Source organism: Penicillium cataractarum, assembly GCF_028827025.1.
Source record: "Penicillium cataractarum strain IBT 29864 chromosome Unknown utg000002l, whole genome shotgun sequence".
Classification (NCBI taxonomy): domain Eukaryota; kingdom Fungi; phylum Ascomycota; class Eurotiomycetes; order Eurotiales; family Aspergillaceae; genus Penicillium; species Penicillium cataractarum.
Window position 1 is genome coordinate 1,641,254 of NW_026622738.1, and position 15,520 is coordinate 1,656,773.

Consider the following 15,520-nt stretch of genomic DNA (forward strand, 5'->3'; position numbering starts at 1 on the left):
GCAAGTCCTTGCCGAAACATGGTAAACGGGCGAAACAAATCGCGCGAGACACTAAGCTGATTTGGAAGTACCTGAAATCACAACTGATTTGCCATTCAGAGAAATGCTATTGTTGAGGCTCAAATTTAATGTCAGATAGAGTCCCCATGCAAAATATCAGGCATATATACTTGGCAGGTCCCACATATTTCACTCAGGAGCAGGAACAGCGCCCATGCTGGCGGCCCATAACCAGTCAAAATCCTCGGAGTCACAATCAATAAGATCATCATCCTTCCCTTGCAAGTCCTGTCCTGTTGAACCATCTCCAGAAATCTCATTACCCCCATTTCCGCTTTCAGGAGAAGTGCGTGACTTTTTGGGTTGAGGTGATTGCGCTCGAGATTTATCCTGAGCTTCAGGCATAGCCCGCTTCGCAGAGCGATAAGGACGGACCTTCGCCTCCCATAGGCCTTGCATATGAAGCAAGAAACTCTGCGCTCGTTTCGCACTTTCCCATGAGAAACCGAATTCCTCCAGTGCTCGGAAACAAAGGCTGAGGTGAGCTACCGTTTCATGGTCATGGTTGGAATTACGATTGAGAATAGTCGCAAATATCAACATTAGCGCCGCTGAGCAGGTTATTGCCACAGCTTGGATGTTCATGCGACGGAAAGTATAGCGTAATTCGTACAGATGGAGCAGTTTGGCAATTGCGGTTGCGGATTCGACACACATTTTGCGAGCATGGGTATGACCGGGGCCTTGAGCGGGTTGTGGTTGGATCGAGCTTTTGGAGATCCATGGTCGATGTGCATGGATGATAGCTTGATGATAATGCATACTATATTCAACATGTTAGATATGTGATTGAGAGCATAGCAGCACAGGCATCTATCTTACTGAAGTAGTAGCACATGTGGCAGATATGGAATTGTCGAATTGTCGAGGTCCACTTGCAGAGGCGTGGGTAGATTGGCTTTCCACTGAAGAAGTTTCTTGGTAGTCTTTGCGTTGAGACTCTGCAGATCGTGTTTTGATATCTTTGACGATCCGTACCTGCAAGGAAGAGTTCAGTGGTTGCCCCTGGGTAATCTGGAGTTGTACATACAATACATGGCCCAACGGCGTCATAATCTCACATAGTAAGATACGAGACTGACTCAAAGCCGTGACTGGGTTCACGATCGATGGGTCTGGTAGGGGCGAAACGGGGTATGGGAGTCCATAAGGTGTCCACCGCTGAGCCTGATCCCAGTTCGAATCGCGACCAGGCTTGTCAACGGTGACATCTTCCATGTTGATTCGGAATGGTCGTCCGAGGAGGAATCCCCAGTGTCTAGTAGTATGTAAGATTAGTGATGCTTGTGGAATGGAAGCTTGTCTTCCTCACTGGTCCAGTGTGTAGGCCCCCCAGAAGACCATACGTCGCAATTCAGCTTCGGCGGCACTGATAGATCCATCTGATACGTAAGATGACATATCGAGGTGTAGTCCAAGATCAAAGGCAAGTCGCATAGCCATTCCTACTAACCCGTCAGTAGTGATTCTGACCCTTCATGCTGGCGACAAGTGTAACACTCACCGCTGTAAAGCCATCCTCTTGCGTCACGCTTGCAACCTATATCGTGTCCGCTTAACACTACCATTGCTTGGACAGTCGCCAAGCATGGCGAATCAAGCTCGATATCAAGTAAAGTTTTAGCCCGATCTGCGAAAAAGTCCGAAACGGATTTTGGATAGGTAATGAAGTTCGGATGATAGCGAGGCTCAAATGCAGCACCAAGACAACACCTGCATAGGTCAGCTTTGATAATATGACAAATTAAGTGTACTGGTCAGACTGACATGGCGTTATTCAACGCTTCAGAATAATATGGCGTATCTTCCATGTCGACTTGCCAACGTTGCTTTGCCGCTTCGTACATTTTCCTATCCACCACATCAAATGATGGATTGTGCCAGGTAAAGAATAGGTTAATCAGATGGGCCTCCAGATCAGGCGGCACACTTTTACCGATGCCCATGCGGTATAAGTAGTCTTGTCCGTCTTTTCGTACATTGCGATGGATTGTTAACTTATCCGGGGTGGGCATTCGTAGCAAGTTAAAGTGGGACGTAGGGCCATAGTATCGCACTTGTCCATCTGATCCAATTTGGAGACTCCCCATTCGGTCTGAGAGGCGATGGACGATATCTTCCATGTCTTCGCCGCCATTGGAGTTTTGCTTCACTTCGTCACTACTTGGCATGGTGACGTTGGAATTCAAATTGTGGTCCGAAGATTCTGAATCGGGCAAGTCACTTGGCGGCTGCTGTTGATTCGATTCGATAGGCTGAGCAAGGGCAGGCAAAGCCTGTGGAGAGGAGTCCTTGGGATTCGCTTCTTGGCCCATATCCGAGAAGCCCCCCAAGTCCACGATCTCATCTTCAAACAGGGGTGGCAGTGAGTCTTCAGTAATTCTAGGGAGACCTAAAGCCTTTCGTGATCTAGGTTGGTAGATCTCTTCAAAGCCGTCATTCATCAATGGTTGCCCCAATATATCCATATTTGAGTTCAACTCGCTGAGGTCGATCTCAAGATCCGCCCCCTCGGTATCTTCAAGCAGAACTTGGGTAGTCCCCGAGAGAGAAGAATGCGCCAGATGCCTGTCCTTGGTCTCGATTTTCTCCAAGGCTAACTGGACGTGGCCAAGTCCAAGAGTTTCCAAAGCATTTTTCAATGCTATTTCATTTTCATTGAACATGGGAGGCGGGGACAATCCCTGGTCAATGAGATATTGAGATAGTTCATCTAGTCGGTTAACAAGAAGATCGACCACAAATCGAAGAGATATTCTAAAATCCTTTTGTTGAGTATGCCGAAACAATGTTGAATGGCAACCTGGTATGGCGCCGGGGAGGGCGGAGAGTCCAGACACTCACTTTCTCTTATCAGATCCAGCTCGATAAGTGCATTCCTTCATCTTGTTTTGGCAATTTGAACAAGAAGGCTGGGCTCCATCACACTGTTTTAGCAACATGAGTCAGCTACTCTTGCGGCAATCTCCATGGACAGGCAAGGAAACCGATTTCCGACCTTCACTTTACTCTGCCGGCATGCATCGCAGGCGGTTGTAACATATTTGCGTTTAGCATCCTTTTTCATTGGAGTCATTTTGAAGAATCATTCAGTCATTCTGGAGGGTCGTGTAGATATGGAAGCGTTGGCTAGTGTGCTTAACAGTAGTCGGGGTAGCCGACAAGTCTCGGGAATTGCCACAAGAGAGATCCGAGTGAGACCCACAGCGTTGGCAGACGCTGACCAATCAGAACACCGGGTTCACACAGCGCTATCGAATGTACTATAGGCCTTCCCCTCTTCGTCCTCTGCCTAAATAGATAGCAAGTCTAATCAATCACATAGTATACCTCTATCAACTCCAATAACGCTTGAAGCTTTATTTGGCTTTCTGATTTCCAAAGCCCGCCTTAGATCCAAATGGGTCCAAACGGACTGCTCGAATTAAGGCCCGAGAACAAAACCTCAGAAGTGCTAAGTAAAAAGGCCACGATTATGCGTGGCTTTCCTCAAGGATAACAATGGTGATCTTTTCACCCTATTTTCCTGAGAGCACCCATTACTATTCTATCGATGGCAGTTGGTGGTAGTACATGAATTATCTTCCGTTGGGTTAAGCTATGTGAAAGTTCTGCCATTCTTCCAAGATATACGTATTTTTGCTATTTTTACCAGACAGATCAAAATCACACCTCCTTCCACTCGGTACAGAACCTCAAAGACATGCCGGGGGGTCTGCTCATATTATAGACTGGCCAATACTGAATTATTATACGTTGTTTAGACCGGAATCTAGGCCGATGAAGACAGAACTCTGGACCAATGATCTGTGCTTAGAACACGTTACCCTTGGTCTGAGTCATGTTCTTGACGTTGATGTTTCTCATCATTCCAACCCAGATAAAGCCCAGGACCATGAACACTGTGCCCGCAATGAGCATGCGAGTTTGAGCATAGCCGTATGCCTGGACAATTGCGTCACGGGTCGCACTTCCAACCGGATAACTGAGCTGCTGAGGAAGACTCTCATAGATGAGCATCAGGTTTGGCTGGGCTGAGGCTGGGAGAACCTGCTCGAGTTTCTTCAAGAATGTGTTTGTCCAGATAGCACCGCAGATAGCACTGCCGATGGAGCCACCGATGCTGCCCATCACGAAGAGCAAAGCGAGCACTGCAGCGACGTGCTGGTGATCAACGGATGCGAGGACAGCGAGTTGTACACAAAGGATAAAAACGCTACCCGCAACAGAGAAAAAGATCTCGCACATGACAATGTAGCCAATGTAGCCTCCTGGCGTACGGAAGTGGATCATAAGACCCAAGCCAAAGATGTACATGGGGACGCAGATCCAGAGAATCCACTTGAAGCGACCAGTCACGCGGATTAGCCAACCGGCAAGGAAGAGGAAGACAAATGAGACGACACTGAATATGTTGCCAACATATCCGGCAGTCGTGACATCCAACTCATAAACCACTTGCAGGAACGAGGAGAGGTAACTGCCGTAGCAGTAGTATGAGACCTGGTATGTCATATCCAAGAGACATGCACCCAGCACGGTGCGGTCGGTCAGGAACTTGTAGTTCAGGAATGGCACTGGTGCAAGGAACATCTCGTAGAACCAGAAGCTAATGATCAGGACTAAGCCAACCACAATCATCGCAATGATATAGCCCGTCTGGAAGCCGTGAGGGGCGGTAGCCGCCAGGGTAAAGGGAAGAAGGAAAACGATGAAACCTCCAGCGAAGAGAACAACTCCGAGTACTGCAACATGAGAGACGAGGCATAAGCATTGTACGAAATCTACCAAGGGGAAGATGTCAGCCACTTACAATCAAACTCGATGATGAACCACCAAATGCCCCGAGGGCTGATGTCCAACTTCTTCTTCTCACGGACAAGGATGCCCTTTTTCTCCGCCTTGCGGAGGTTATAAGCCAACATGAAGTAGATTGGCAGGGCAAAGACAGGCACGAGAATGGCCCAGATACCATAGCCCCAGCGCCAGGTGGAGTGCACGAGCAGCTCGCCAGCAGCCTTGGATCCACCAAACGCGGAGATCAATGCCGGAGATGAGGTAAAGGCAAAAGCCAGTCCTCGATTTCTCAGATTGGTCACATCGGTAGCAAGAACATCCCATGTATAGGCCAGGCCTCCGAAGCCTACTGAGTAGAAAACCTGCGTTTATAGAAATCGCACGTTAGACAAAGTTCTTGCTGACATTAGACGCCGTTGACGTTTTTCATCTTACCTGTCCAGCACAGTAGGTTGGGAGGTTCTGCGATGAAGCGAGCAGAACCAGACCGAGAACGCAGAAAGTAATCATAACGAGGAAACCCTCCGCACGGCCCCACAGGTCCAACGCTTTAGCCATGGGGATATAAACGGAACCAGCCATGGCCGAGGCCACGATGGTAATGACGGTCAGCAACGAATGTCCTGCGAAGGAACTTGTCGCATACGCGTTCAAACTGTACGTCATCGAGCCGCGGAAATCATTAACCAAGGTGAGGAACCAGATGCTTCATTCAAAGAGAAGTGACCTGTTAGCAGAGCGCAACACGCTTTAAACAAGGATGCGAAACTTACAGGACTAGCACCAGGTAGGCGGAAGACTTGCTCCAGGCGAGAGTGACTGCTTCGATTTTCTTAACACCCGCCTGGGCATCCTCTGTAGGTTTCTCCTGGTCATGGTCACTGTTGTCATTGTTTGTGACCTCGTTGGCAGGTGGAAATCCCGCTTCCTTATCACCAGCCGTCGCTTGCAAGGTTCTCGGGTCGTCGACCGAGGCAGACTCGGCGCTGGCGGACTTGTCGCAAACTATAGTATGAAACCGCTTCATCAACCCCATTTTGACTTGGATAAACCCGAAGGTATTACAGCAAGAATGATGGATGATAGAAGAAAGAAGAGCAGCGTCCAGACAGCGGATTGATATTTATTTAAGCGAGCGCGGACATTTTGCCTACATCTATATCCGATTCCGCTCCAGTGGGCCGATCTAATCAATCTTTACGTAAGGTTACTGGTGGACTACTGCGTGTTGCGCGGCAAACAAAAAGAAAAGAAAGAAAAAAGAAAAAGAAAAAGAAAGCCAAGTCGGAGTGAATTAGAATTTCGAAATTACCAGCGTTACCTCCCTTGTACCGACGCCACTACGCCGAGTTATTCTAGTGGCTGACGCTAAGCGGAGTCTAACCTTGCTGAGAAGTTGTAGTTACAGAGCTACCTAGCTTTGCACTTCTTAGACCAGAAAACTTTTCACATCACTTGAGAGGCATCGAATTGAATCTAGAACTGTAAGAACAAAGTAAGCACTCTGCCCTTGGCTTTGGTAATTACGACTTCCATAACATTGTGGAAATGAGGCATGAGTATCAAATAGACAAACTGCGAAACAGGGAAGATTACGGATCGCATCGGTGACACCACAGTACAGCTAATAGCCTTGGCCAACTAAACTACGCATTGTGTTCATCGGAAGACAGCGGGACATGTGTGTATGAAGATAATTGAAGATACCAGGAAACGCGTACCGGCAACAACATGATCAAGATTTATTCGCGATGAGTAGATGAGTAGACGAAGTCTGAAGACAAGGCTCGAGTTCTCTACTACCGCAATATCTTCCGCAGATAGCAGTACAGCTTAGACAAGGCCATGATAGGCGACCAGCTTTTCCCGTCCGAACCTCGTGACGCCCCAGCCTCTTGCGTCGCAAACCACTCCTCCCTTGAAAGTGAATAGCGCACTTCACCTTCCTCAATGCCCGGCGGTGGTGTTGGGTACGTATTGAAAAAGGTCTCGACATGCTTCAGCCCACAACTCGCCATCACCGCGCGAGACGCGGTATTGACGGTCATCGTTTCACCAATCACCTCCACTAGCCCCAAGTCCACGAAAGCGTGTCGAATCATCTCCCGGGCCCCTTCCTTTGCAAATCCCTGCCCCCAAAACTTCGGCGATACCCGGAATCCGTACTCGGTGCGATCGGTCAAAAACTTCTCAGGGTCATCCTTTGTAGGGATTGGTCCCAGGATCCACCAGCCTACAAATTCCCCTTGGGTGTAGCCTGCCCACGTTCCGAAACCGGGAACTGAGTTCGCGCAGCCCATCAGCCAGGTATGCACTTGAATCGCCTCGTCCTCGGTAAAGGGCCGGCCGAAGGCAACATGCTTCATCACTTTCGGGTCCATGTCGAGCTTCATAGTGTGTTCTCGGTGTTCTGGCCCGAGAGGTACGAGTTCTAGGCGTGCTGTTCGCAGCGTTGGCTGAACTTTCTCAGTCGCAGCCATTGTATATGGTTGTTGTTATCTTAGGCGGTGGGAAGTTTGAGGTAATAATAGGAGTGTTTCCGAGGGTTTGAGTACGCAAGGATGTATAGAGAGAAGGTGGCAGTGGAAGTTCGTTTTGAATTCTTCAGTCTTTTCGGATGTGGTCTCTCATGCTTGCTATATATTCCATTTTCTGGGAGTTCAGCTAAGGTGCTGACTACTAATGTAGATGACAAGGTTCCTGTTATGCACCGAGAATATGGCGATATGTCTCGGTATCCTGTACGATTGACACGGCTATTCTCCGAATTCCCACATTTGGTAGGTTGAGAGGGTTCCGCGTCGATATCGACGTGTAAGATGAATGGAACAGCTTGGTGTAAGACTGCAAACGAATCCAAATACCTTTTTCACCCTTGGCGCCGATGATCTTGCCTGTGTAAGCGTTCTAATATCCACATGGGGTCTTTTCTCATAGAAGTCAAGGGTAGATTTGCGGATATCGGTGCCATTTTCGGTCGATTTGACTTATTCCTGGCCGAATTGACCAAGACCACACAGAAGAGTATTGTACTGAGCTCTGGAGCTGCCTTAAAACAGATATAGCGGACGAAATCGCTGGGCAAGAAGTAGGTTATTAGTATAATATCAAGAATCCCTTCGTATGCATTCGACTTGTCTTGTATATTCGACCTACATTTGCACGTTGTACATTGCTTGGTATCTCATAACAATGGCATAGTGGCCCAGCACACATGAAGTCTATACGGCCAGGACCCTGTAGATCCAGCTCCCAGGTCCGATACAAGCTAGTGAGCTCGCGAGGGAAAGGGATATCCACCCGTACCAGTCCCGTTACAACGGGGGATGACGAATCATACAGTTCTGTATTGTCGGAGGAATTCTAGCTTGTGATCCAGGGTCCCACTAGCAGCATGCAGCTACTAGGCCCATGTTATAGTTGAGGGATTTTTCACTCTCAATACCTCAGGGACTAGTGTATGTTACATGTATTTCACCACAATACAAGGGTCCGTGGGTGATCAGATTAGATTAGAAGATTAGATTTGGGGGCGGATTTTCTCGTCGAGGCTTGGCACGGGTGGCGTCTAAGCCTTCCCGGGTAAGGATCAACTCGAAGATGATCGGAGATGATCATCAGACCTTTAAACCCCAAATGTTAGGGGTATCAGATACCTCTGGGCGAAAGTTAAATTACAGGCATACACGGATATTGTGGCCAACTCTCTGCAGTGGCCACCCAGCTGACACTTACCAAAACTGGTCTCAAGGACCGAGCGTCGGATGTAAATTTCTTCCCTGCTCGGTCCCTCGGGAGAAGGGTTCACTTGAACGGTTGAACCCGGCCGGGAGCCCTTATGTACCTAGTGGTTATGCTGAATAATTTCCTAATGAAATGATTGTAGAGCCTTGCCAAGGGTCTTTGCCGACAGCCAAGGTCGAAGAAGGAAGTGCCGAGCTATGCATATCACCAAGTACATTATTTTGGGGGTTGGCAACTTGGCAAGGACCAGTGTACATGAAGCCATGCAGACCGGAGGTTTTAATGAGTCTCAAATACTAGAATGACTTTTCCTCCCCTTTGTCGCCTCCTTCGTAGTAACGCTTCATTTAGAGTTCACCGGTCTGATTGACTCAATATTTGAGTGACACTGCACACATAAATATTCATAGCTTGGAATAATTCTTGTCTACCTCATTATCTATCTACTCTGTCCTGAAGTATCGGCGTTGAACGTGCGGATCATATGATGTTCAACACTTCTCGGTCACGACTGTTGTAAAGGCCAATCCTCAAAGAACAAAGTCAAGCCCCGACTAATCGAGCAAGCCATGACACTTGTGTGTTCTTCTCCCTCATACTCCTTCGCCTGTACTGTGTGGAGTCGTTTGCATCCACCCAGCATGTTAACAAGGTCCAGCGCATTATCTGCCATTCGCAACTCCGAGGCAATTTGCTTCCGCCCCTCGTAATGATCCAGAGGCTCATCATTCCACTGAGGTGGGTTCTGCTCACAAGATCCCCAGGAAACGACTAGCGACGGTGATTTCTCATCCGAAACCTTGTCATTGTCTAAGAAAGCTTGGGCCGAATGTAAGATACAGCGCCTATTCCACCATATGGAGGGACTGCTAGCAATGTAACAGTCGAACGAGTGGGGGCGCGTGAAGAGGGCATGCAGGGCAAACAATCCCCCGTACGAGTGGCCGTACAGCGCTTCACGAGAAATGGTTATCCTCGGGAAACGGGCCTTGACGGCCGGCCGAACGGACTTTTCGATGAAATCGAGAAATGCATCCGCGCCACCAGCCCCCGGGATCGGACTTTCGGTCGGCGGTGTCAGGTCAAGACTTCGGCGTTTAGCATCGTACAGCTTGCCAGCCACTGGGTATCCAATGGCGACGATAAGGCCACCGCCGGCAAAGTGGGATGAAGCTGCACGGCGCCAAGCCACCTCCGTTGCCGTTAGGAATAATGCATTTCCGTCGACGACGTAGCTAGAGCGATCAAGATCGGCTGGATCAGTAGAGAAAACAGGAAAGTGTCCATTGGAAATGTGATGTGATGAAAAAAACAGGGCAGAGATCTGTCGGCGCTTACATGATTGGAAGGGGCCCGCGATCTGACGTCCGATTATCCAGCCAATGTAGAGGCCAAGAAAGTTGTATAAGGTACTTGTGGCCCTGGTCGCTGTCCAGGAAGAATTGCTCTGCGTTGGGCAGCGGGACGGGGGTTGGCCGGTCTCCCATTCTAACGGTCTCGCCCATGTTTGAGTTGTGAATGCTGAACCAACGACGGGGAAGAGTTGGAGAATCCACGAAGCGTCCATAGAGAGGACGTGGGCTACGTTTGTGAAGAAGGATGCGTAGCATGAGAGATGCAAGCGACAAGACTAAAAATCACGAGGACAAATAGCAACCATCGGAACCATTTTTTCTTGCTGGCCAGATCGTGGACTGAACCTCTTAGGGAAGCATCCGAGGCATTTAGGGGACCCACCTTTTTGGAGGTCACAATACGATAGTCCATAATAGTCTCCATAAAGTATTGATCGTCTGTATGTTTATTGCGGCAGAAGCGATTAGGGTATCCCATGATACGGTAAAATAACCATACATACTGTACATAGTGTACCGTATGGACAAGGATCGTGGTACCGTGGCGGAACCACCCGCTCAGTGAAACTCTAAACTCGATCCACTTTGATTTCGTTTACTCGTGCAACTACTCTTTACGCTCGGATTGTTCCCGCACTTCTCTTGGCGTCTTACATTCGGAGTCTGCCTGTCTTCTGATCATGGCGTGATCTGATAAGATTTCTTCTTGCTCTGGGCTGAAATCATAAATACAACCTACCCGATGTCGGAGATCGGTCTTCTCGACAGACTCTAGCGTCAAGTGGAGCTTCTTCTCTACTGGTAGTACCCACCGATTTTCAAAATTACTGACAAGAGTAGACCCCTAATGCAGTGGTGCCAAGATGGTTCATGATAGACGACAGGCTCTTAGTCTGTCCCAATGCTGTTACTTTGACTTTCGAGTACGCTGTTATCAGATCCAGTGAAATTTTTATCAGATCCTTTTTCAGCGTTGCTGCCATCGCTCAAGCTGACACACTGGCCCAACGACAGACACCATGGCAGCTGCAACTGAACCTCCAGCAGAGGCAGAGCCATCTAAGAAGGTAGGTAGTATTAAGTTCTCCCCGGTTCACCTTGGTACTTGTGCCATATTGATCCTGCTGATGCTAATCACCATGGTCGATTTGTAGTCCTGGCGCCGTGCAACCTCCTTCGCTCGTCTGCTCGTCTACGGCAACCCCTCATCCAAGGATGTAATTATCCTGACCATTGGCTTTGTTGCTGCAATCGCCTCTGGGATTCCATTCCCTATCATGTCCATTGTCTTTGGACAGTTGGTTAATGGGCTGAACTCCGCCACATGTGAAGTCAACGCCGACACCGCGGCGTCCTACCAGGACGGAATCAACTCCAAGATTCTGTTGATTGTATATGTCGGCATAGCATATTTTCTGCTGATCTATATCTATACCCTGTGCTTTAATCTCAGTGCCGAGCGACTTGCCCAGCGTCTGCGTGAAAAGTATTTGAGTGCCATCTTGCGCCAAGATGCGGCCTTCTTTGACAATCTTCCCGCCGGTGAGGTCTCTTCACGGATAACAGGGGAGATTTCCATTGTGCAGCAGGGTACAAATGAGAAAGTGGGCATCGTGATCAACAGTATCTCCTTCTTCATTGCTGCCTATGTTGTCGCATTCATCAAGGACGCTAAGCTCGCCGGTATGCTGGTCTCCCTTACCCCTGCGTATCTCCTCATGGCATTGGGTGGTGGGTACTTTGTGCAGAAGTACTTTGGTCGCTCCCTCGAGAGCATCGGAAAGGCTTCCTCCGTCGCGCTGGAGGCTTTCTCAAACATCACCGTTGTACATGCGTTCTCGGCAAATGCGAGACTAGAGGAGAAGTTTATCAAGGTCTTGAACCCAGGCCTTTCGGCTGGTATGTGGAAGTCTATTGCCATGGCTGCTCAGGCTGGACTTCTATATTTCATCGCATTTTCGGCAAATGGTCTCGCCTTCTGGCAAGGATCTAGGCAGATCGCTAGTGCCGTCGAGTCGGACACTGGCGGCATCACGGTCGGAGCTACATTCACAGTCATCCTGATCCTCGTAGATGGTAAGTTAAAAATTTCCAAACCCATCTCAAACATGTAACGGGATAAGTGCTCATATAAATCTTTTAGCCTCTCTTATTCTCAGCCAGGCCGCTCCCTTCCTGCGCACCTTCGACTCCGCGGCCGTGGCTTTTGCCAAGTTGGAAGCTGACATGGACCATGTATCGAGCATTGATGGTACTTCTGAGCACACCGGACATGTTCTGTCGGAGGTTGTGGGAGATATCGAGCTGCGGAATGTCTCATTTACCTTTTCTTCGCGCCCAGAGAAGCCCGTGCTACAAGATCTTTCACTCTCTTGTCCTGCTGGTCAGCAAACGGCTATTGTGGGACTATCCGGCAGTGGTAAATCCACCGTCGCAGGCCTGATTACTCGATTCTACAACTCAACGGAAGGTGCCGTGCTTCTAGATGGCCATGATGTGAAAGACTTGAATGTGCGGTCAGTCCGTGGTGAGATCAGTCTTGTTCAGCAGGAACCCTGCCTTCTCGATCGATCCATTCTCGAAAACATCGCTCTTGGTCTGGTGAACTCCCCTAAACACAGACATCTGCATTGCATCCTTATGACAGATGTTCTTGTCAATGTTGCCGAGGCTCTTCGTGGTGGTCAAAATATTGAATTAGTGTCCCAATCGCACGGGGATCAAGTGCAAGAGATTATCAAACTGGTTCTTGAGGCTGCTTCTTTGGCAGATGCAATCGGCTTCATCCAGAATCTACCGGAAGGTTTTGGTACATCGGTCGGCACAAAAGGCCATCTCATCAGTGGTGGCCAGAAGCAACGCATCTCGCTCGCTCGCGCGTTGGTCAAGGATCCACGCATTCTCATCCTCGACGAGGCTACTGCCTCGCTCGACTCGGCATCAGAGCTCCGTATTCAAAAGGCATTGGAGCACGTGGCCGTAGGACGCACTGTCATTACGATTGCTCACAGACTTTCCACAATCAAGAAAGCGGATAATATCATTGTCATGCGCCAGGGGAAATTGGTAGAACAAGGAACACACCAAGTACTGCTCGAGGCTGACGGAGCGTACGCCGAGCTTGTCCGTCTTCAGAATCTCAACGTTAATGGCAGTGAAGAAGATTCCACCGACTCTATCTCGGTGCTTTCAAATTCCTCGACTCAAGGGCTCCATGAGAAGAGTGAAGCCTTGGCTGCCTCGACTGCAACCGATTTCCCAACAACAGGCAAGGCAGAAGGACAGGTCGTAACCAAGCACTCCACCACGGAGGGTATTACGGGCCAGCGAGCTATGTTATCAACAATCAAGTGTATGAGTGCACTTTTCCGGCCATATTCTTTTCTTCTTATCATTGCAATCGCTGGAGCGGTCGTTATTGGTGGTACATACTGCGGCTCGGCGGTGATCTTTGGCAATGTTGTGGGCAAACTCAGCTACTGCGAGCAACCGAGCTCTATTCGCCATGCCGGCGAGCTCTTCGGATTGTTGTTTTTCATGTTGGCCATCATCGAGTTCATCGCGAATTTCCTCAGTTGGTCTCTTTTCGGCTGGATCGCCGAGCAGATCATCTACAAAGTGCGCGTTCTCACGCTGCGGTCAATTCTAGAGCAGGAAATGGCCTGGCATGAGGGCGAGGACCGCAACGCTTCTATTCTGCTTGATTTGATCACCAAAGATAGCACCGCACTGGGTGGTCTAACCGGTTCCGTTGTCTGTACAATTCTCTCCATATTTGTCAGTCTCATCGCGACCATCACCATGACGCACATAATTGCCTGGAAAATCGCGATTGTGTGTCTTTCGGTAGTGCCGTTGCTACTAGGCGCGGGTTACATGCGCGTTAGTACACTGGCTAGCTTTGAGGAGCAGCACCTGGAGGCTTTTGCGAACTCCAATGCCATCACCGTCGAAGCTGTCAACTCCATCAAGACTGTGATGTCTTTGTCCCTGGAGCATGAGATTCTCGGCATATACCGTCGCTCCTTGCAAGCCCCCATGCATCAGATCACCAAACAAAGCGCATGGGCAAATCTATGGCTAGCAGTTGGCTATGGACTGAGCAACTTCCTCTATGCGCTCGCCTACTGGTGGGGCTCAACCCGTATCATTGCCGGCGAGTACACCCAAACGCAGTTCTTCATTGTCCAACTTGCTCTGCTAGTGAGCTCTCAGCTATGGGGGCAGGCATTTGCCCTTGCACCAGATGTTTCGCGTGCTTTCCAAGCTACGCGTCGCTTGTTAGATGTGCTCGATCTGGGCTCTTTCAAGAAGCTTTCCTCTGCTCTCACGCCGATGGGGGATATTGAAGCCACTCCCAAGCTAAGTGGGAAGTCCCAGTCGATGGATGTTGACGGCACCAGTGTCGCTTTCAAAGAAGTGACCTTTTCCTACCCGGCACGACCAGACACTCGTATTTTACACGGACTGGATCTGAACATCCAGAGTGGACAATTCGCCGCGCTGGTGGGACCCAGTGGTGCCGGCAAGTCCACCATCATCTCTCTCGTGGAGCGCTTATATAGACCGGAGTCGGGTAAGGTCGAAATTGGAGGGCGCGACATCGGGTATGGAGATGACTCATTCCGCCATGATATCGCATACGTTCCACAACAGAGCGTCATGTTTGACGGCACAGTCCGCTTCAACTTGACCCTCGGCGCACGACCCGGTCAGTCAGTGTCCCATGAGGAGCTCGAGGAAGCCTGCAAGCTGGCCAACATCCACGACACAATCATGCAGCTGCCCGATGGATATGACTCGGAATGTGGACCCAACGGGGACCGCCTTTCTGGAGGCCAAAAACAGAGGTTGGCGATTGCACGGGCACTCGTCCGAAAGCCGAAGCTCTTACTTCTAGACGAGTCGACGAGTGCCCTTGATGCGGAGTCGGAGCGATTGCTACAAGATGGCTTGGAGAAAGCGACAAAGAATATGACAGTCATTGCCATTGCGCATCGACTTTATACCATTCGCAGGGCAGACGTCATCTTTTTGATTGAAAATGGACGCTGTGTTGATCAGGGAACTCATGCGCAGTTGGTGGATCGCAATGAGAGCTATCGGGTAAATGCGCTTAATCAAGCGGTTGGTCAGTGAGGAAGGGTGTCCGGGTTCTCCTGGCTCGTGGGTCTGTCTCATTTTCATTCATGTATACTGGCAGCTGGGAGGTATCGCTGCAGTATAAAAAGGGGTTTTGGTAGTAAACAGGCGCACAACGCCTCCTGGTTGCTGAATATGGCGAAGCTATTAATAGAAGAAAAAATAGTTGGCCAAAATGGCCTAGCCATGCTATAACTGCCCTACCAATTAATTAATTCATTGAATTAAGATCAAAGTTCGATCCACGGCGAAGCATGACTGAGACGGATTTCTAACATGCGGAGCTTTCACACCGTCCCGATTATTTAGGGCACGGAGTAGACATTACGGAATCGGCGAAAGTAAATGAAATCGACAAGTAAATGAAATTAATAAGTACTCTCGCGACCGCAGTGGCTCCAAGGTTCACAACAGACGAGGAT

The 15,520-nt window shown here is 49.3% G+C and overlaps 5 protein-coding genes across 5 annotated transcripts; 1 reads left to right on the forward strand and 4 right to left on the reverse strand.

Moving 5' to 3' along the window:
- Positions 1-189: 189 nt before the first annotated feature.
- On the reverse strand, positions 190-3,136 carry N7496_002673 (transcription factor domain-containing protein; the record flags this gene model as incomplete). Its single annotated transcript, XM_056695604.1, has 8 exons — positions 190-823; positions 883-1,038; positions 1,091-1,318; positions 1,373-1,505; positions 1,565-1,773; positions 1,828-2,817; positions 2,905-2,987; positions 3,014-3,136. The coding sequence occupies 8 exons, from the start codon at positions 3,134-3,136 to the stop codon at positions 190-192; spliced, it is 2,556 nt and encodes an 851-aa protein (XP_056557816.1).
- Positions 3,137-3,873: 737 nt separating this feature from the next.
- Positions 3,874-5,893, reverse strand: mirB (uncharacterized protein; the record flags this gene model as incomplete). Its single annotated transcript, XM_056695605.1, has 4 exons — positions 3,874-4,805; positions 4,874-5,219; positions 5,293-5,563; positions 5,631-5,893. The coding sequence occupies 4 exons, from the start codon at positions 5,891-5,893 to the stop codon at positions 3,874-3,876; spliced, it is 1,812 nt and encodes a 603-aa protein (XP_056557817.1).
- A 763-nt stretch (positions 5,894-6,656) lies between these two features.
- N7496_002675 (GNAT family N-acetyltransferase) lies at positions 6,657-7,337 on the reverse strand (the record flags this gene model as incomplete). The annotated part of the gene is made up of 1 exon (XM_056695606.1): positions 6,657-7,337. One exon carries the CDS (start codon positions 7,335-7,337, stop codon positions 6,657-6,659), a length of 681 nt encoding a protein of 226 aa, XP_056557818.1.
- Positions 7,338-9,106: 1,769 nt separating this feature from the next.
- On the reverse strand, positions 9,107-10,106 carry N7496_002676 (alpha/beta hydrolase; the record flags this gene model as incomplete). Its single annotated transcript, XM_056695607.1, has 2 exons — positions 9,107-9,836; positions 9,940-10,106. 2 exons carry the CDS (start codon positions 10,104-10,106, stop codon positions 9,107-9,109), a joined length of 897 nt encoding a protein of 298 aa, XP_056557819.1.
- Positions 10,107-10,975: 869 nt separating this feature from the next.
- Positions 10,976-15,095, forward strand: N7496_002677 (ABC transporter ATP-binding protein; the record flags this gene model as incomplete). The annotated part of the gene is made up of 3 exons (XM_056695608.1): positions 10,976-11,023; positions 11,111-12,032; positions 12,100-15,095. 3 exons carry the CDS (start codon positions 10,976-10,978, stop codon positions 15,093-15,095), a joined length of 3,966 nt encoding a protein of 1,321 aa, XP_056557820.1.
- Positions 15,096-15,520: the final 425 nt, after the last annotated feature.